The 20,142-nt window shown below is 45.7% G+C and overlaps 2 protein-coding genes across 6 annotated transcripts in view; one reads left to right on the forward strand and one right to left on the reverse strand.

Annotated features, from left to right (window-relative positions):
- Positions 1-20,142, reverse strand: part of LOC146890644 (transmembrane protein 192) — a 39,657-nt gene that overhangs the window by 4,262 nt on the left and 15,253 nt on the right. For 3 of the 5 annotated variants that reach the window (XM_087901059.1, XM_087901060.1, XM_087901061.1), the window contains exons 4-6: positions 19,450-19,584; positions 18,108-18,210; positions 14,661-16,159 (exon numbers count right to left, since the gene is read on the reverse strand). In XM_087901059.1, the coding sequence (XP_087757185.1) occupies positions 16,036-16,159; positions 18,108-18,210; positions 19,450-19,584 (362 nt within the window). In that variant the 3' untranslated portion in view covers positions 14,661-16,035. Of the gene's footprint in view, positions 1-14,660; positions 16,160-18,107; positions 18,211-19,449; positions 19,585-20,142 lie in introns of those variants that run through there. The other 2 variants (XR_015736212.1, XM_087901062.1) reach the window with 2 other exon arrangements.
- LOC146890645 (tripartite motif-containing protein 75) lies at positions 5,109-8,408 on the forward strand. Its single transcript, XM_085680548.2, has one exon. The coding sequence runs from the start codon at positions 5,423-5,425 to the stop codon at positions 6,833-6,835; it is 1,413 nt and encodes a 470-aa protein (XP_085536674.2). The 5' UTR covers positions 5,109-5,422; the 3' UTR covers positions 6,836-8,408.

A 20,142-nucleotide genomic window follows, 5' to 3' on the forward strand; every position in this document is an offset into this window, starting at 1 on the left:
AGCAAGCCACCCCTAGCACACAAGAGCAAACAGTCTGCCTGTTAGGAACTATCCTAGCTAGGGAAAAACGTTCAGCTGATGCCACCTAGGTTTTCAAAAGAAACACCTGACCTAGGTAGGCCCAGCAGGCTAGTCCCACTATGCGCCCACATTTACAACTGAAACACACCAGGAACACTGAAGATCAGGGATGGACACAGAAGCCAGGGATGGCAGTTCAAGGGTTTAATTCCAGCTCCTACAAAGGTGGAGGCAGAAAAATCTAGATTTCAATGGCAACCCTCAGCTATGAGATTCAATAAATTAACTCAAATACATGGGCCTGAGCATGTAACCAAGTTGGCAAAATGCTGGCTGGTCATTCAGGGAGCCCTGGGCTACTGGTGTGTGCTCCAGGTTTAAGTACAGACAAAATTAGGGTGGGGCACAGGCGTTCCTTATTTCCTGGCCCAGTTCGAAGTTTCTCAGTATTGGTCAATCTCAGCCTTGGTTGTGTGATGTGGTCTCAGGCCCTCAACACTGTTGCTGTGGAGAAGATTAAATCTGGCTCTTGAAAGGTGATTCCTTCAATCTCCAGGGTGCAGCCTTATCATTGAAGGTAATTACCTCATCTGCTGTGTGTAGGGGAGGGGCTTCTGTCCTGGGAGGTTTTGTTGTTCCTAGGATCCAAGCTCACTACAAGTTTAGGACAAAGGTATGTATTTAAGCTCTGAGCCTCCCCAAAGTGCAACAAGTAGATGCAAAATGAAGACAGAAGGCAGCTGCCTTCCTTCATTTGCATATCTGTGCTCTCAGGGAGGATTCAGGCCCCTCCACAAAAGCAGCTCCCAATTCGTGGTTTTACTATGAACACATATTTCTTGTTTGTTTTGAGAGAGGGTCCCGAGATGGCCCAAAACCTTGAACTCACAGAGATCCTCCTGTCTCTGTGTCCCGAGGGTTGGGTTTCAATGTGTGGGCCACCATGCTTGACTTTAGCATTTACGCTACACTCACCCCCACCACAACACAGGGCTTGTCTGTGTAGCTCTGGATATCCTGGGACGCAGGGATCCCTCAGCTGGGTTAAATGCATGCTGCCTTCCACTTCTAGAGGGGGGTAGGGATGTAGCTCCCGCAGTAAAGGGTTTGTCTAGCAGCATGTTTCTATATTTAAGAAGCCAGCGGCTTGATTCCTGCCATTGGATGAACCTGCCTGTAATCCCAGTTGGGGCTAGGCGAACACAGCTTCTAGGTTAGACTGAGTGAGCTACAAGAACTCTTAGCAGAAATCTCACCAACTCCTCTCTCCTGCCTCCAACTCCTCCCTGTTCCAGGAAACTGCTTTGGTCTGGGTGGAGTCCCCCTGTCTGCATCTTTTACATAAATGTGTGGGGAAAGCCCAGGGCACAGCTTCAGCCAACTGCTCAAAGTAAGCAGGAGTTGAGGTGAAGAAGGAGTTGGAGGCAGGGTGGAGTAAGACCTGGACTTTCCTGAGATTCCTCGGTGTCCAGGGGGAGATCTGCCTGCCCAGGCAATCTGAACAGATCAGACTGTTTAAATCTTATGCCTTTCATTGTGGCTTTTGGCACCACAGTGCTTAAAGGTCATCCCTGGGGATTCAGGAAGGACTACTGAGTGTGCTTGTAACAGCACTTGGGGGTGCTGTGTTTGAGACTCCAGCCCTCTTCAAGGATATTACAGACAGGCCTAATTTCTCTTCAAAGCCGGGAGATCTCTGTTCAAAGCCCGTTGGTGTAGACCAGAGTCCTAACATAGTGCTTATTGATGTGGTGCAAATGTCTGCAGTGCCTGAGGGTTCCTGGGTAGAACTGTTCTGCTCACCTCCAAAGGGCAGACGAAGGATGGAGAAGTTAGCAGCTTGTCCAAGGTCACGCAAACCGTAGAATGCCAAAATCTGAATTCAACCAAGTCAAATTCAACAAATCTGAACTCAACCACTTATTTTTCAGAATATCTCTTGGTATATGGACAAGCTGTGTTCAAGCTTATGATCCTCCTGCCTCAGCATCCCAAGTGCTGGCATTTCAGGGATGTGACCAATGTAACCCTGCCAGGTTAAGGAAAGTTGAACTAGTGCCTAGCAGAAGTCAGGCCTTGAACTGACTGCTCATGAATTTGACTACGAGACAGGTGTACTGCTACTGTTTGGATGGTTAGCGAAGTAACAGATTCGAACACAAAGAGGGTTTATGGTTTTGTTTGTTTGTTTGCTTTTGTATTGTTTTTGCAATGAGTGTCTGATTATCTTAGGGTGTCTGTTGCTGTGATAACCACGATGACTAAAATCAACCTGTGGAGGACATGGTTGTTTTGGCTTATACTTCCATTTCAAAATTCATCAATAAAGGGGTCAGGACAGAAACTCAGATGGCCAGAACACGGAGGCAGGAAGGAGGTAATGCAGAGGCCATGGAGGGGTGCTACTTATCGATCACCTAATGGCTTGCTCAGCCTGCTTGCTCACAGAATCCAGGACCACTTGTCCAGGGATGGCACCGCCCACAGTGGGCTGTGCCCTCCTACATCAATCACTAATTAAGAAAATGCCTTGCAGTCCAATCATATGGAGGCTTTTTCTCAATTGGGGCTCCCTCCTTTCTGAACACTCTTGCTTGTGTTCTCTTGACATAAAACTAGCAGGCACAGTGATGATTCCACCTTACCTGGCTTAAAAGAGAACTCAGAAGTCAGGGAGAACAGAAAACAGCTGCTGGAGCCAGGTCCTGCAGATTTAACCCCTGCAGCTAAAGCAGTGAACCTGCAATCTGCTGTTAGTGCTTCTGCATGGGGAGGAAGTCATCCCCAGACTCTTCTAGGGATTGTAAAATGATGGATCAAGCTGACTAGGTGCCACATGCAGTAATCCCAGCATGCAGACAAGCCTGGTCTACCCAGGGAGTTGAGGGGACCAGGACAACATAGAGGGATTCTGTCTCCTCATAGAGGATGTTTTCCTGAGGTGCTAGAATGGAACCCAGAGTTTTGTATATGCTAGGCCCAGTCTCTACCACTGACTACATTCCCAGGATCCTGTTCTCCATGCTTTCTGACATATGGAAATCAGAGAGCAACTGTAAGAGCCATTTTTTTTTTTCATCTTGTGGGTCCTAGGGATTGAAGTCATTAAGCTCTAAAGCCCTTTTCATGGGTTATCACATCTTTTGTTGTTTGGCGTTCAGGACAAGGTCTCCTATGTAGGCCTGACTGGTCAGATCTATGTGAACACTAGGTTGCTTCCATCCTCCTGCCTCTGCCTCTTAAGTCCCGATATTACATTTATTACCACCACTTTTTGCTTGGGGGGAGGGGAACAGGGTCTCAATCAGTCCAGGTTGGCCTCAACTTCAGGAAATCACCATGGTTACCCTTGCAATGTCCCCGCATGAGGCTATATCGGCCACGTAGTAATAGTTTAATAGTGAACCCTCGGGATGGGCATGGGACATATACTTTGAAAAATTTTTTGAAGATTTCATTTTATTTTTTACGTGCATTGGTATTTCACTTTCTTTTATATCCTTTTGATGGTCTTGGATCGCCTAGAAGTAGACTTACAGACAGTTGTGAGCTGCCATATGGGTCCTGAAAACTGAAGCCGGGTCCTCTGGATGAGCAGCCAATGCTCTTAAACTCTAAGCCTTCCCTCCAGCCCAGGTGACTTATGCTTTACTAATCAGAGCTGTGAAGGCAGAGGCCAACCTGATCTGCACTGTAAGTTTCAGACAAGCAAGGCTTAGTGAGAACCTGTCTACAAGAAAAAAATAAGAGTGAACACTGAAGATTTCTGTAGGCTTGCTTGTTCAGTTTCATAAATTTTTAAAAACATTTATTTACCAAGCATGTTTAAGCGTGCCCTTGTACCATGGTGTGTGTTGGTCACAGGACAAAATGGGGTCCCTGGGACTAATCTCAGGTCATCAGGTTTGACAGCAAGCACCTTTTCCCCTTGAGCAGTTTGTGTTTTGAGATAGGCTGGTCACAATTTCGGCTGTGTTTCCAAAGAGGACCTTGAATAGCTTGAGTCTGTCTCCATAGCTACCTAAGATGAAAGGTTTGTCTCATCACACTCTGCAAGGTTTTATTTTTACTTATTTTGTTTTTGTTCTAAGTTTTTCTGTCTTCTGACTTTTCCTTTCTAAGGTCTTCTGTGGTACATTTAATTTTAAAAATGAAAACCAAATTTGATTTGAGTTTTTTTGAGTTTTTTTGTTTGTTTGTTTGTTTATTTGTTTGTTTTGTTTTTAAAGCAGAGGAGAGTGAGGTGAAAGTTTAGAGCAATACTGTACTTATTTACCTGGTTTCAAGAGTTTGGCTGGTGGATGGGATGTAGCTGCTTCCTAGATGTAATATTTCCTCTCTGGAAACATTAAAACAACCGCCCTACCCTGTGCTACTTGGCTGTAATTCTTGCATTTAGGAGGCTGAAACAAACAGCATTGCTTTCATTTCAAGGCAAGCCCATGCTGAATGTGCCGCGGGGAATCCCAAGCCACCCCGCTATAGTATGAGACTGGGTTAAAAGATCTAAACTGAACACAAGCCGTTACGTCCAGCACCCGGAGACAGAGGTTGGTGGATCTCTGTGAACTGGAGGTCAGCCTAACCTACGTGGTGAATTTCAGGCCAGCTGAGCTACCTAGTGAAAATTTGTCATGAAAAAGGAAAAAAAAAATCAAAAAAACCCAGAAAATCATACCAAAACAATAACATCAAAGAAAAACAATGAAAATCATGGCCTAAGGACGTAGCTCAGTGTGTAGAGCACCTGCTTAGCCTGCTTGAGGCCATGAATGTGATTTCCATCAGGACTCCTGTGGTCTCAGTCCTATCATGTCAGCACTTGGGAGGTGGGAAGCAGAGAGGATCATGGGTTACAGGATATTTTATCAAGACTGTGACACCTCTTGTTGATTGTCAGTCTACACCCAGGGCTCTGCCCTGGAAGGACTGGTGAACACATGGACTGTGTGGCCAGGTGGGCACAGGGTTCCAGTCTTGGGAATGACTGGGATGTGTGACATCAGTCAGAGTTTAAAGGGAGTCAGGCACTGAGTGGGACCTGAGTCCATCTGAAGTAACCTATTATTACTTTTATTATTTTAAAGGAATTCCTTTTTACTCATAGCAACTGTGAGCTGCCAGAGCCCAGAGAAGCAGCTGTCCACTTGAGCTGTCACGGGCTGCAAGCCCATGCCAAGGACCTCGTGGACGCCGGAATTAGAGTCTAAAACCACAAAGGACTCAAGGCTTCCACCACTATAGGGGAACTCAGGGGACATCAGTGGGGCGACAGCTGTTTCGAGGAGGGACTGTGAAAACTGCAGGACAACTGAGTCAGCTTGTCCCTGCAGGGCACCTCAGAGCCAAGTGTCAGAAGAAAGCCCACCCAGGTCCAGACCTTTATCCCCAGCCTAGCCTCATGTCACAGGCATCGAACTTGGCCAGGCTCCAGGCAGACACCAAATGTATTATCTGTCTGGATGACCTGCAAGACCCAGTCACCACAGAATGCGGACACGACTTCTGTCAATCCTGCCTCACATCCTTCTGTGCACATTCGCAAGGCGAGTTCTCCTGTCCTCTCTGTCAACAGCCATGCCAAGTGAGGAATCTCTCATGCAGTGTTCAGCGTGGGAGCATGGTTGACATGGCCCAGCAGCACCACAGCGGGACTAACAAGAGCAACAGTCAGGAGCCCGGCACTAGCTGTGAGCAGCACAACCAGGTTCTGACCTTCTTCTGTGAGGATGACCTGCAGCTGCTGTGTGACCAGTGCATCGGGCCTGGGAGCCACAACAGCCACCAGGTGACACCCATTGCACAGGCTGCCTCTCAGAACAGCGACAAGCTTCACGGTTTTATTAAGTCCATCCAGAGAAACATAAAAGAGATTCAAGACTTAAGAAGCCTTCAAAGCGAAAGAATCAGGGCCTTGAGAAAGAAGGCAGAAGCCCAGAAGCAAGAACTGACTTCTGAATTTGAGAGGCTCAGCCGGTTTTTAGATGAAGAACAGCAGAAAGCTTTCTCCAGGTTAAAGGACGAGGAGAGGGCTCTCAAGCAGAAGCTGAGCGAAAACATAGCAGCATTAGAACACTATATTTCCACAGCCAAGCGTCTCTGGAGCAATGCAAAGAAGAACATGCAGCTCTCGGACATAGAAATGCTGTCGACAGTCAAGGATTTCTACCAGAAATCTGAGACTCTTCACAGCCCAGACATTGTCCCAGCTGAGATAGGAAGAGAAGCCTACAACTTTCCTCCTCAGTATTCAGCTCTACAGAAACGTATACAGCAATTTACAGTTCAGATAACACTAGACCCAGAAACAGCCCATCCAAACCTGCTTGTGTCTGAGGATAAAAAATGTGTCACATTGTTAAAGGAAAAACAACGTCCTCCACGCTCTTCAAAAAGGTTTACCAAGAGTACTGTTGTGTTGGGGATTCCGAATTTTAATTCCGGGAGACATTACTGGGAGGTGAAGGTGAAAAAGAAGCCCGAGTGGGCTATTGGTGTCTGCAAAGCCAATCTGTCCCCTTGGAAAAGGCGGTCTTCCTCTATCCCTCATAAATGCTGGAGGATGCTCTGGCAGGGTGACTGCTTTGTGGTCTCGGGAGATGATGACCTAAGCTCTCAGCTGAAGGTCACAGCACCCAGAAGCATTGGCGTTTTCCTGGACTATGAGCTGGGAGAAGTCTCCTTCTATAGCATGCCCGAGAAATCTCACATCTATACTTTCAGGGACACTTTCACTGAGCCTGTTTGCCCTTATTTCTACCTGGGACTTCATTCAGAACCTCTTAGGCTCTGTTCTGCCTCAGATGGTGAGTGAAACCCCACAGGTGGTCTTGACTCTGACATTTAGTTCAGGCTTCATACTCCATGACCCCTCCCATCCCAGGTTGTCCCCAAGGTTGTTCAGCTGAGGACGACTCTGAATTTGTGCTCCTCCAAATTATACATCATTGATAGCATTATGGGCATGAGTGGTGTACCCACATTCTCTTTTATTGTATTTATTTATCTTTTTCATGGCAAGTTCTTTCTGTGTCACCCAGATTGGCCTGGAACTTGCTAGGCTGTCCAGGCCGACCCCTGTCAGCAAGCCTATCTCAGCTTCCTGTACCTTGGGTTACAGCCATGGATCAACACATTCAAAAACAGGTGTACTTTTTAATTTCTATGTCTTACATCTGAAAGAAGTTTTATTATTAAACCCTATGCCTAGCCAATGATGGACCATTGAGCCACACACATCCTTGTCATCTTAGAGACTATCCTGGGGAGTCATCCAGGCTAGCCTTAACTAACTCTGCTGTCCCTCCTGGCTCAGTAAACTCAGGTGGCTCGAATCACAGCCCTATATCACAGGCCCATCATACCTCAGAATGTGATGGGACTTTTAAGAATATATTTATTTATTTTACTTTATATCTGAGGGGGTCTTATGCAGTCTAGGGTGCCCTCAAACTTGGTACAAGCCTGAGGCTGACCTTGGATTCCTACTGGGCTACCCTGAGTCACAAATGCCCAGCCTTTCAAATTTGTACTTGAAGATACTCGTTTCCTTAGAATCTCAGAAATTCCTGAAATATTCATAAGGAACTGCATTAACAGTTGCAGAATTCTAAAACATTTAAAATTGTTCATAATTTTTCGTTTTAGTAATCAGATCATCAGTGTTAGCATCCCTCCCTCCATCTCCCTGGCTCCATTATTCTTCCCTCTTTCCCTCCCTTTCCTTCTCCCCTCTTCCTTCTTCCCTCGTCTTCGAGACCCAGCACTAGGGGTTGGGTCCGGGGCCTAGACCTTCTGTGCAGGTTCTCCACGCTAACCTCACAGCATTGGCCCGTTTGATCTTGATGTTGTCTTGTCAGGGTGTCCAGGCTACCCTCAAATTTGTTATTCTCACCCTTCACACCGCTTCCCCAGTAGCTGGGAACACAGCCTAATGCCTCTGTGCCTCGATACGTTTTTGTGCAGTTTTTACCTAATTTTTAAAAATTTGTGTGTCTGTAGATGTGACAGAGACACACACAGAGACAGGTAGACACAGATAGGCAGACAGACTGACTGACTACAGTTGAGGGTGTGGAGGTCACTTCTCTTCCTCCATCACATGGCCTGGGATTCCATTTAGCACTGAGGTCATCAGGTTTTCAATGGGAAGCACTTTTACCCTGTGAGATCTCAGGCCCTGATTGGTTCTTGGTAGAGGAGGCAAACAAGGGAGAGGAGGAAAATGCTGGGTGAGAGAATTTGAGATGTTTTCACCAGAAGGGGAAGCAAACTGTTGAAAGGTAGTTGTCACCTGATAGTTGAACACTCCATGTTGAAATGTCACAAGGTTCCCATGAATGTACTGATTTTATCCATTTAATTTTAATAAAAGGAAAATGACTCCATCCTCAGGGTTTGTAGCGATTACTCTGTCTTCTCACAGTTTTTACTTCATTCTCTTATTTAAATAAATATTTCTCTATTGTTTCTATGTATATGAGTTCTCTATCTGCATGTATGCGTTCATGCCAGAAGAAATCAGATCCCACTACAGATGGTTATCAGCCACCATGTGGGTGGTGGGAATTGAACTCAGCACCTCAGGAGAGCAGCCCTAGGTCTCCAAACTGCTGGGCTATCTCTCCATCCCCCTCTACTTAATTCTTAAATGTCCAGGCTTGGTGGCTCATGGCTCATTTCTGTCCTTAGGAGGCAGAATTAGGAGAATCTGGTTTCTTGCTTTGGTGGATTAGGGGTGGTAGTGGTTTTGTGCACTTCTGGCCCCATCTCTTGAGTACTGGGATTATAGGCCTGTGCTACCATCCTGAGCTGTATGCACTCTAGAGGAGAGAGCCCAGGGCCTCATGCTTACTAGGCAAGCAGGCTGTCTACCAACTGAGCTGTCACTTGGGTCCTGAAATCACCTTCCTTTCATTAAAATCACATTTATGTGTGTGTTTCTGGGTGGGCCCCTGTGCCGTGACAGTCAAGTGAAGGCCACAGGAAAACTTGCTGGAGTTGGTTGTCTTCCTAAACTGTGAGTTCCAGGAGTCTATTCTAGTGCCAGGGAATCAGATGTCCCCTTCTGACATTCCCCAGTGCATGCTTACATATACATGATGCAGGCCAAACACTCACACACATAAAAATAATGTAGAAATGTGTACTCTTCCTCATGCAGTAAATGCCCGCAGACCACCCCTGCTGAGGCCAGAGTAGCAATATTCCTGCACACAGGTGTTCTGCATTTTTTTTCTTTGCCTCTAAGGCTCTGTCTCCAGCGTAGTTGTCAGGAGCTGGGCATAGGTGAAAAAGTTCCTTTTTAAGTTAGCATCCAGTAGCGTCTTCTGTTGCAAGCTGTCTTCTGACTCACTCAACAGTGGAGGAGGATGCCAGCTCTGGACTCTCTGCACGTTGACATTACAGGCCTGGGAACAGGCTGGGCTAGCAGACGATTTGGTAGGATGTTTTTGAGACAGGGTCTCCCTCAGATCCACAGCAGTCCTTTAGCTTCCTGGGTGCTGGGATTACTGAAATGAGACACCATGCCCAGTTCCCTGTGGATTTCTTTTGTTATAAAAGATTTCTTTTGATTTTCCTGTGTTTGTGTGTGCGCGCATGTGGAGGGCCGCAACCACATTCTCCATTACTTTAAGGGGCAGAGGTAGTTGACCTTTGTGACTTCAGGGTGTGGCAGTACACACCTTTAATCCCAATGCCTGGGAGGCAGAGACAGATCTCTGTGAGTTCAAGGTGTTGTAGCACACGCCTTTAATCCCAGCATTGGGGAGGCAGAGATAGTGGGACTATAATGCGCATGTGCTTGGTAATTTTCCACTGCTGCGTCCCTGCCTACTCCCGAGGCGTCATCTGGGTTGATGGGCAGCAGACCAATCCAAGACTGACACGTCCGAAGCGAGGACTGTTTCCTATATAAGGGATGGGTTCCCCTCATTCTGGGTCTCCGCTTTGGAAGCTTATGCTCTCTCTCTCAAGACGCATTAAAGCTTTTCTGCAGAAGGATCCTAAGTGTGCTGCGTCGTTCTTGCTGGAGAGACGGTAGCGCGGGATATCTGGTGCCGAAACCCGAGACGCCGGGGGACCCTGACCACTGCTCGCACCACCGGAGACCCCTTGGACACAAGGAGGATTCAGAACTGCAGGTCTGTATGCTCAGAGAGGTATGACTATTCCTGAACTTTTTGATTTTGGGCTTGACTTGTCTCTGCCTTGGGAAGGTTTCGTAGAGGCCTTGGTACTTCTTTTAGCAGTTCTCTTGGGATCACTTTGGAATTGCTTAGAAGATGAATCCTGCCAGGCGGTTGTTGCAGAAGGACGAAGTGTATTGGAGGATGTCCAGTATAGCATGTCAGAAACTGAGCGCAGTGAGAGGTTGGGCGTGCGCAAGAAAAGGACAGTCCCAGATAAGAAAAAAGGACTCCCTGGTGGTTCTAAGAAAATAAGATCGGGGGAGAAGACTGACCTACAAGGTCAAAAGCTTTCTGATACCAACAACAAGAAAAAAGGAAAGAACAGTAGTTTATATCCTCTGCAGGAGCTCGAAGCTCTGCAAATTGAAAGTGACCATGAAAATGAGCATGAGAACGAAATTTCTGGCTCGGGAGAAGAGGTAGAAGAACTAGATACAGAGGAGGAAGCAGAATTAGAAGAAGAAGCGGCTATATATGAGAGGGAAAGATATCCCCATAATGGGGCACAGTCTTCCAGCGGTAGGGCCATGAGAAGGTCATCCCGAATGGCCCATCCGCCTCCTTATGAGCCGCGCCCTCCCCCAACCTCCCCTCCGGCGCCTCCTTAAAATCTTATCTACTTAAACAAAAAGGGGGAATAATGAAGGAGTTGCCCCCGACGCCAAAAGTGGCCATTGCCATGGCTCTGTTCACTATAAATTTTTTAAATTTGGATGATAATGGCCAGAATGCGGCAACACGACATTATTCGGATCCGCAGCGGCCCAAGGATTTGGTTAAATGGAAAGATGTGCTTTCTAATGAATGGAAAGGCCCGGATCCCATTCTATTGAGATCCAAGGGAGCTGTTTGTGTGTTCCCGCAGGATCAGGAAAACCCATTCTGGGTGCCAGAGAGACTGACCTGAATGGTGAAAAGTGATCCACAACATGCGGACTTGCCTGAAGATTTGGCTTCTGTTCCTCCTGCCATTTTGCAGATGGATGACAACGGTTATGATGGAGCAGCGATGGGGGATACTCTCAGCCTTCCCGATACCAGTCAACCATAGATTGGCGGTGTTTCCGCGTTTTTTTACAACCAATAAGACTCTGGGGCTTCCCTACCTTCCTAGAGATGATTTATAAGCTTGGCCAAAGGATTCCAGTCCTGGGTTGTGTCCTTCATCTCCTACTTCAAAGAATGGGTGGGGGTGGGAATGTTTGGAGCAGCCCTATGCTGTGGAATAGTGTTTTTCCTCTGGATGGTCTGCCGACTCAAATCCCAAAGCCGTAGGGACAAAGTGGTTATTGCACAAGCGCTGGCTGCCCTGGAACAGGGGGCCTCTACTGATGTGTGGCTATCTATGCTGAAGCAGTAAGGTTTATGCCAACCAGCTCCTGCACCCCTAGGACAATGGTCCATTGCACAGGGTGGAGTGCTTGGCTTAGCTAGCCTTGAAGGTTGTCGAGCTGAAGAGCATCGCACAGAGAATGGCCCTCTCTGAGAGATATGTCGCCCTGCATAAGGGTTTCCTGCCGTATATTCCCTTTCCCAGAAAAATGGCAGAGGGCAGGCTGGATAAGTTCCAGGTGTCATGAACCTAGGGGCAGATTCCATGCAAGCCCATTATAATGTTTCCACTCTGGGAAGTGCGACCTCTATCTTTGCCTTCTGAGGGAGTTGCCTTTCTGCAAAGAAGTAAAAAAGGGGGAGATGTGGAGGGCCGCAACCACATTCTCCATTACTTTAAGGGGCAGAGGTAGTTGACCTCTGTGACTTCAGGGTGTGGCAGTACACACCTTTAATCCCAATGCCTGGGAGGCAGAGACAGATCTCTGTGAGTTCAAGGTGTTGTAGCACACCTTTAATCCCAGCATTGGGGAGGCAGAGACAGTGGGACTATAATGCGCATGTGCTTGGTAACTTTCCACTGCTGCGTCCCTGCCTACTCCCGAGGCGTCATCTGGGTTGATGGGCAGCAGACCAATCCAAGACTGACACGTCCGAAGCGAGGACTGTTTCCTATATAAGGGATGGGTTCCCCTCATTCTGGGTCTCCGCTTTGGAAGCTTATGCTCTCTCTCTCAAGACGCATTAAAGCTTTTCTGCAGAAGGATCCTAAATGTGCCGCCTCGTTCTTGCTGGTGCTGGCAAGACGGTAGTGCGGGACACGCGCACATGTCTGTGTTTAGGTGTCTGCATGCACCAGGATAGAAGCGGCTGTCATATTCCCTGTGAGGAGCTGGAGGTAGAGCAGGCAGTGTGAGCCACCTGACACAGGTGCTGGGGATGGGCGCAGCCTGGAGGGTGAGCATGCACCAGCATTCCCAGGAGGCTGTGGTTTGGACTGAAGGTGGATTAGGTGGTGCAGATAGAGTCCAACTTCGAGGTTTAATGCTCTAGGCAAACACTAGGCCCTGAGCTGTAGACCAACACCAAGGCTGCAGGTGGTTATTAGTATCGATGAGGTGTCGTGAAGTCCATTGACTGAATTCCATGTGTAACCAAGATAGCCCAGGACTTGATCCTCCTACCTTCACTTCCCAAGGCTGGGATTATGGGCAGGGCCCCTGCTTCATGATACGTGGCTGCACTTTTAGAGGGGCTTCCTCAGTAAGCGACACAAAGGAAGGAAAGAATATGTGAGAGTTGACCATGCTGAAAAAGGGAGAAACAATTGCGCAGGCCCTGAGCTGACAGCAGTGACAACACGAAGGTGATCAAAGCAGAGCCAGCAGAGACCCGGGAGAACTCGTGGAGAGGGAAGAGGAGTTGATTTTCTAAGGCCCTTCTCTGTCAGGTCTCTACCTGACAAGGAATCATGTGCACATGAACATGACCTAATGTGTGATTTAGACCCTGGTGTTGACAGCTGACTTGGTGGTTAAAGGGCACCGGCTGCTTTCCTAAAGGACCCAGGTTCGATTCCTTGCAACGCCATGATGACCCAACCCTCGGTATCTCCGGTTCCAGTGGATTACATGCTCTCTCTGGCCATCTCAGGCAGCAGATATGCACATGGTGCATAGACACACATGCAGGCAAAACACCATACACATAACATATAACAATAATTTACAAAAAGAACGGTCTCTGACTGCCAAGATAAAACATAAATGTCTGGAGCAGTAGAGTTGAGATAAGAATCAGTGTCCTGGGGCCAGAGTGATGGCTCAGTGGTTAGAGCCTTGTTGCTTCTCCAAAGGACCTGGGATTCATCCCCAGCACTTAATGATGGCTCCCAACCTGTAATTCCAGTTCTCGTGATCTGATGCTCTTTTGGTCTCCATGGGCACCAGGCATACACACTGCACAGGCATATAAGCAGGTAAAACATACATGCAAATATAGTAAAATTGAAACCTATTTAAAAGAAAAATGTTTATTAAATTAAAATTTAATAAAATAAGGAATATATATTTAAAGAAATTTTATTCTGTGCAGAGGCACAAAATTAAACACTAATTGTATTAAAGACATTAAATTAAAAATAAGCATGTTAAAGAATTACCAAAAAAGAAAATAGAAAGAATAAAGAGGCTGGAGGTGAAGCTGAGTTGGGAGCATGCGTGAAGGAAGCACTGAGCTCAATTCCTGTTCCATGAAGGGGTTGAAGAAGGGGATGCCCATATACCCAGCACTTACAGGTGGAGGTGCAAGGATCAGAAGTTCCATGTCCTTCTTGGGTACACAGGGTTTGAGGCCTGCCTGAGCTATCTGAGACTTTGCCTCAAGAAACAAGAACCAAAACGTCACACAATAATATCCCAGGAGAAAGATGAACAAAGGATTTGGGATGCATGTCACAAAAGAGTCATGAAAGGTCCCAGATTAGGATAGAAACCAATTTCATTCATATTCAAAGAAATGGCAACCTGGGTATGGAAACTGAACTTCATCTTCTGCAAGCTCCATATGCGCACCTACCCACCAAGCCATCCTTCCAGCCCCTGGAAATTGTGTAAGTTCAATATGTGAATGCTATAACTTTTTGGAGACCCAACCGTGTTACCAGCAGAAGACACGCGTGTTTTTATATTGGGGGAGGAAAACTTTGAGACTGTCCAGCAATGGCTGTATCTAAAGGAAACAGAAATTTACTGTTCACAAGCAAGAGTTCATAGGATCAAATGAACAGTCCTGGCCTGTCAGGTGGTATCCATCTTATCCCTATATAATTATGTTTGGCTCTGAAAATATAGTCTTGAGTATTAGGCTAAACACAGCAGGCTTTAGAACAGAGATCTCACTCAGACGCCCTCAGTGAAAAGTCTATGTTAGGCATAGAGACCCGGCACCCATGATCTCAGCAACTGAAGGAGGAAGCTAGAGAATCCAAGGCCAGCCATAGCCACATGAGGTCCTATCTCAAAAACCAAAGACTTCCTAAGATGACACATGAAGGTATCAATTGATTAAAAAAAGCTCTAGGATAAAACCAGAAATAATGCCACATAAAAAAAATTCATTTCATCGTAAGAATTATCTATTTGATAATATATATACATACATCGACTTGACATGTTAAACTCATCACAATTTGGAGCTACAATGCAAGACCAAAAAGTGTCTTTTTCCTATTTAAACAATGAAAAAATGTAGTATTGTGTGTATTTGTGTGACATGTGTGTGATATGTGTCAGTGCACACACAAAAGTAACATGTTGAGAGTTTCAAGGTCAGAAGAACAAATTTCAGGAGTTGGTTTCTCCTCCACCATGGGTTCCCAGGCTCCAACTCAGGTCATCAGCCTCACCAGACAACCACTTTTCCTACGGAACCATCTTACTGCCACTATGTGGTCAAATTCTAACTCAGAGACACCCTTATTCTGACATATGTGTGTGTGTGTGGTTTTTTGGGAATGAGGGAGAGAAGGGTCTCTTTGTAGCTCTGTAGCCCTGAAACTCACTATTTGAACCAGGTTAGTCTTGAACTTCCTGTGTCTGCCTCCCAAGTACTAGGAAGACAGATGTGGGCCACCATGCTCAACTAACTGAACTTGCTGTAAATCACAGTGCAGCAGAGGGATCTATGGCAGCTCCCTGAAGAAGGCCAACAATACTGTAAATGACAGATGATTTCCTAAACCTTTTGCCAGTCAGAGCTCTCCCCACATAGCAGGTGTCACCCCCTCTCCACTGGGTCTCCCGCTGCCCCAGGATTCTTCACATTGTATTTCTCAACAATACACCGCATATGTCCTTGTGAGATTGGTCCTATACTGAGGAAAGTGCTCTGTACTTTTGGAGCAAGGTCTCATTCTGTGGGCTGAGCTGGTGGTGATCCTCCTGCCTCAGATTTTCAGGAGCTGGGACTACAGGTGTGAGTCACCATGAGGAGCAGAAGGAAATCCTGGTAAAACTGACTCAGAGGCAGAGTGTTTGCTCATTCTGTGTGAGGCACTGGGTTTGCCCCCAGCCCTGGAGAACAAATAAGCAAACAAACAACAACATATTTCACCTTTTCCCTCACCTGATCTGCCCTCACTCATACAAAACGCCTGTGAGACTCTAGAAGAAAACACGGAGCACAAGAAATGATGTCTTCTCTCAGCAGCTGACTGTGACAAGAACGGACTGGTTTGAAACACTGTTTACAGCCGACTGTCATGGCACAATTGCTTTACAAAGAGCCACATTATTAGAGAATTCTTAAACTACAGCTTAAATTCCAGAAAAGTCAAGAAGTTAAATTATTTCAAACCATACAAAGTATTCTCAAGTTTCCCAGATGTTTGTAACCACCCAGGGCTCCTGTTCCCAGCACACACCGTGAAGGTAACTTCGGGCAGTCTGGAGTCACTGAGGATTTGATGGCTGTCATACTCAGGAATTTCTCAGGTCCTAGATGGCTGAGAGGCCAGGTCCAACAACCGCTTACTCAGCAGGGCGTTGTGTCTCTTCAGATATATGATTATGTCTCCCTGCTTTTCAACAATTTCTTCTAGGCTTGAAACAGTCCTGCAGGAATCATCATAGACACAGGTTACCCTGTTTCACAACACGATCTTATTTCCTTTCCACTGAGTCCTCAGCAGCACTTAGTTAAGGCACAGCTGCCCAGAGTTCCCTCAGGTTTATACTCCAGGGCTATTCCATGATCAATCAGTCTTTCAGGTTTGAACTTAGTGACTCCCGCTCTGGAAATCAATGTGTTTCGTACATATTGCCTTTATTTTTAGGCTTTTTTTTTTGGCATAAAAAAGTTGTTTAAACTTTTATAATTTAAACTGGGTAGTTGTGGCAGATGCCTTTAACCACAGCACTAGGGAGGCAGAGGCAGGTAGGGATCTCTATGAGTTTGAAGTCAGAATGGTCTACAGAGTGAGTTTGAGGACAGCCAGGGATACACAGAGAAATACTCTCTTGAAAACAAACACAAACAAAAACGGTTTTACAATTTAAAGTCACCACGTGAGCCAGGTGATGGTTGCAGTCTTTAATCCCCTGCTCTGAAGCAGCTGTTAAGGAAAGCCAGGGCTACACAGAGAAACACAGAGAAACACTGTCTACAAAAACCAAAAATGAAGGAAAGAAGAGAGGAAGGAGGGAGAGGAGAAAAGAGAAAGGGAGGATACAAGGAAGGAAAGAAGGAAGAACTTTTAAAACATTATGTAAAGTCAACAGTTGGTACACATCTTTAATCCCAGCAATCTGGAAGCCAAGGCAGGCAGATCTCTGTGAATTCATGGCCAGCCTGGTATAGCTAGCAAGTTCTAGGACATACATAAACACACATACACAGGTGCATACATACATAAACACACATACACAGGTGCACACATACATAAACACACATACACAGGTGCACACATACATACACGAGCTCTTGTAAGTGACTCCGGCTGTGTTTGAACTCACACCCTGGGGTTACACTGAACACAGCAAGAGGTATGGGGATCTCTGTGAGTTGAAGTCCTGCCTGCTCTAAATAGTAAGTTCCAGTACTAAGGGAGCTAAGGGAAGAGAGTCAAGAGTCTGAGTCTACCCTGAGCTACATAGTAATATAACAAGCAAGAATTCAGTCTCAAACCTGCAGTGAGATAGGATCCCAAGTCCCAGAAAAACAAACGACAAAAATCAGGGTTTAGCTGCTGCTTTCCCCAAGGCCATATTCACACTACATATCTATCCTCTCAATCCAGTGAATGATATTACAGTTTTATGTTAAATCCACATTCAGAACCTACATGATCATCTTACAATTAGTTTTCACACCTAAGCTAAGGTCACCCATTACAGTTCATATACAAAGTTCCATTTTCATGGGAACAATATTTGCTGATTTTGAATTTTATATGGGTTTTGTTCTTGAATGAATATTATTTATAACAAAAAAAATTGCAAACAATCTGATTGTCCAGGACTGAAGGCTCCTTAAAGCATGGTAGATCTAGAAGTTTTCAAGCCTCTGCTCTTAAAGGATAAAGGAAAGGGATCCCTGTGAGATCAAGGCCAGCCAGGACTACATAGTGAGATCCTTTTTCCAAACCAAAACATAGTATGACAGTAAAAATATTACAGAAGAGTGTAATGTTATATGGGAAGAAAATGCTTCTTTTTCTGAGATAAAATTCTGCCTCCTGGCCTCAAACTTGGGGTCCTTCCATCTGAGTCTCCTATGTCTCTATGTGTTTGTGTATGTGTCTGTCTGTGACAGAGGGAGAGAAGAGAAAGACACCAGGGATGAACTGGGACACTCATACATAGGACCTCTGACTACATACTCTGCCCTTATAAAAACTTACTAAAAATTATTTTGGGTCAAGATTTTGCTAAATTGTCCCAGCAAAGGATCCACCATGCCCACCTGAGGACATCCCAAGTAGACAGAACCACAGACACGGACCATCAGGTTACTGAAGGGAAAGTTACTGCTTTCTGATTTGTGCTGCCTCTTCAACCTTACCTGAAGCCAGTCTCTGAGGCTACATTGCTGGGGTGAGCATACAATCTTTCTTCTTCAAGGACATCAGGCTGTGGTTTGGCTCTATTGAATCTCCTAATTTTCACTGAAATAATAAAATCATCTTTAATCAGATTACATAATTCCGAAGAAATTTCTGTGCTTATTTATCGAGTAATACTCGTGGTTACTCTTTCTGAATAGATAACATATATGAGATTGCATAATGAGTAAACAGCTTGAATACGATGGTTTATCAACACAGCTACACATATCAGAGTCTACTAAGCAAGGGCTAGTCTCAGGGAATATCGAGATTATCATCAGTAACAAGATAACAACAACAACAGCTGACATTTACAACACACGGGGCACAAGCTAGATGGATGACGTCATTCCATTTCCATGACCACATCATGAAGTGAATACTCATTTTTTTTTTTCTTGAGACAGGGTCTCACTATGTAGACCAGGCTGGCCTGAAACTCAAGAGACCCATGCGGGTCAGCGTCCAAGTACTGGGATTAAATGTGTGTGCTGTTAGACCTGGTCATTCTTTTTAATTAAGATGTCAAATTTAGATACATGCAAGGTCTAACTTGCTGACTCGACTATAATCCCAGAGCTTGGAAGGCAGAGGCAGGGACTTGGCTACAAGTTCAGGGTCACATTGGTTTCCCTATAGCATTAGTTCTCAAAGTGTGGGTCATGACCTTTCACGGGATCGCATGTCAGATATCTTGGATATCAGAGATTTACATTACAACTCACAACAGTAGCAAAATTACACTTATGAAGTAGTAAGAGAAGTAATTTCATGTTGGAGGTCAGCACAACTTGAGGCACTGTATTAAAGGTCACAGCATTGGGAAGGCTGAGAACCACTGTCTTATAGGAAAGAAGTTTGTTGTTTTGTTTTCTGTGAAAGTTTTACTTCAGTCAACTGAAAATACTTTCCTATTTAAAGCTTTTTAAATTGTGTGTGTAAGGCTGTGCGCCTGTGCTTTCTGGAAAACAGAGGCACCGGATCCCCTGGGGTGGCTTTACTGGCAGTTGTGAGCACCTGACCTGATTAGAAGCAGTCTGTGCTCTCAACTGCTGAGCCACCTCTGCAGCTCAAAGTTCCCAACATCTGGGACTGACACGAATGGAGAAAATGGACTCACTGGAAGCTGTTGTCTCTTCTCTTCCTCTGAAGGACAGCAGACAGGAAGTGGTCAGATGTCAAAGACAAAGGAGCTAAAGGAGTCCTCAGCTAACGAAGGCTGCTCACTAAAGTGACAGCTGTGTCTGCAGTGACAGGAGAGGCAGGCAGAGGTCACAGGACAGAGGCTTCCACTCTCACCTGCATAGAGCAGCAGACAGCTCAGGGAGCAGATCAGCTCCAGGGCCAGGACAGTCAGAATCAGCTCCAGGTAGAGGCTGCTGGGCTCAGGGAAGGAATGCTGCATGCACAGGAGCAGCAGGAGGGCTGTGTTGCCTGAGGAAGGAAGGGAAACAGCAGGGATGGGATGCTGGAGTCCTGTCAGTGCAAATTCCTTTTGCTTTGATCTCCACAATTTATTTATTTAATATTTATCTGTTTACTTAGGTACTTACATATCCAATTTCCTAAAGCCCTTATTATTTATTTATTTATTTGCTTACTTATGTACTTACTTATCCAATATCCTAAAGCCCTTGTGACTTTCTAAAGGAAAGAACTGTTTTTATACATAACAAAACCTGAAAATTAAGACAGTGTTTATGCTAATAAGGGTTGGAGCTACATAGCCTAGATATGGGTCCAGCTACCAGACAAACCAGCAATTAGATCCTGGACTTCTATCCTATTGACCTCATTTGGGAAAGTTTGAGAGGTTGGAAACTTAAATTCTTAAAAACAATCTGGAGGTTGGATAGCTTAGCCTATAGAATGCTTGCCTGCATGGATGACAGCCTGGGTTCAATTCTCAGAACAACAGAAAAGCAGGGACCAGGCCTGTCACCCCAGAGTTCAACAGGTGGAGGCAGGAGGATGACTCCTACATAGCAAATC

The sequence above is a fragment of the Myodes glareolus genome, chromosome 23 (genome assembly GCF_982192425.1).
Source record: "Myodes glareolus chromosome 23, mMyoGla1.1, whole genome shotgun sequence".
NCBI lineage: Eukaryota > Metazoa > Chordata > Mammalia > Rodentia > Cricetidae > Myodes > Myodes glareolus.

Excerpts from the sequence above, each read along its gene's own strand:
- LOC146890645 (XM_085680548.2), top strand. The coding sequence starts at position 5,423 with ATGTCACAGGCATCGAACTTGGCCAGGCTCCAGGCAGACACCAAATGT.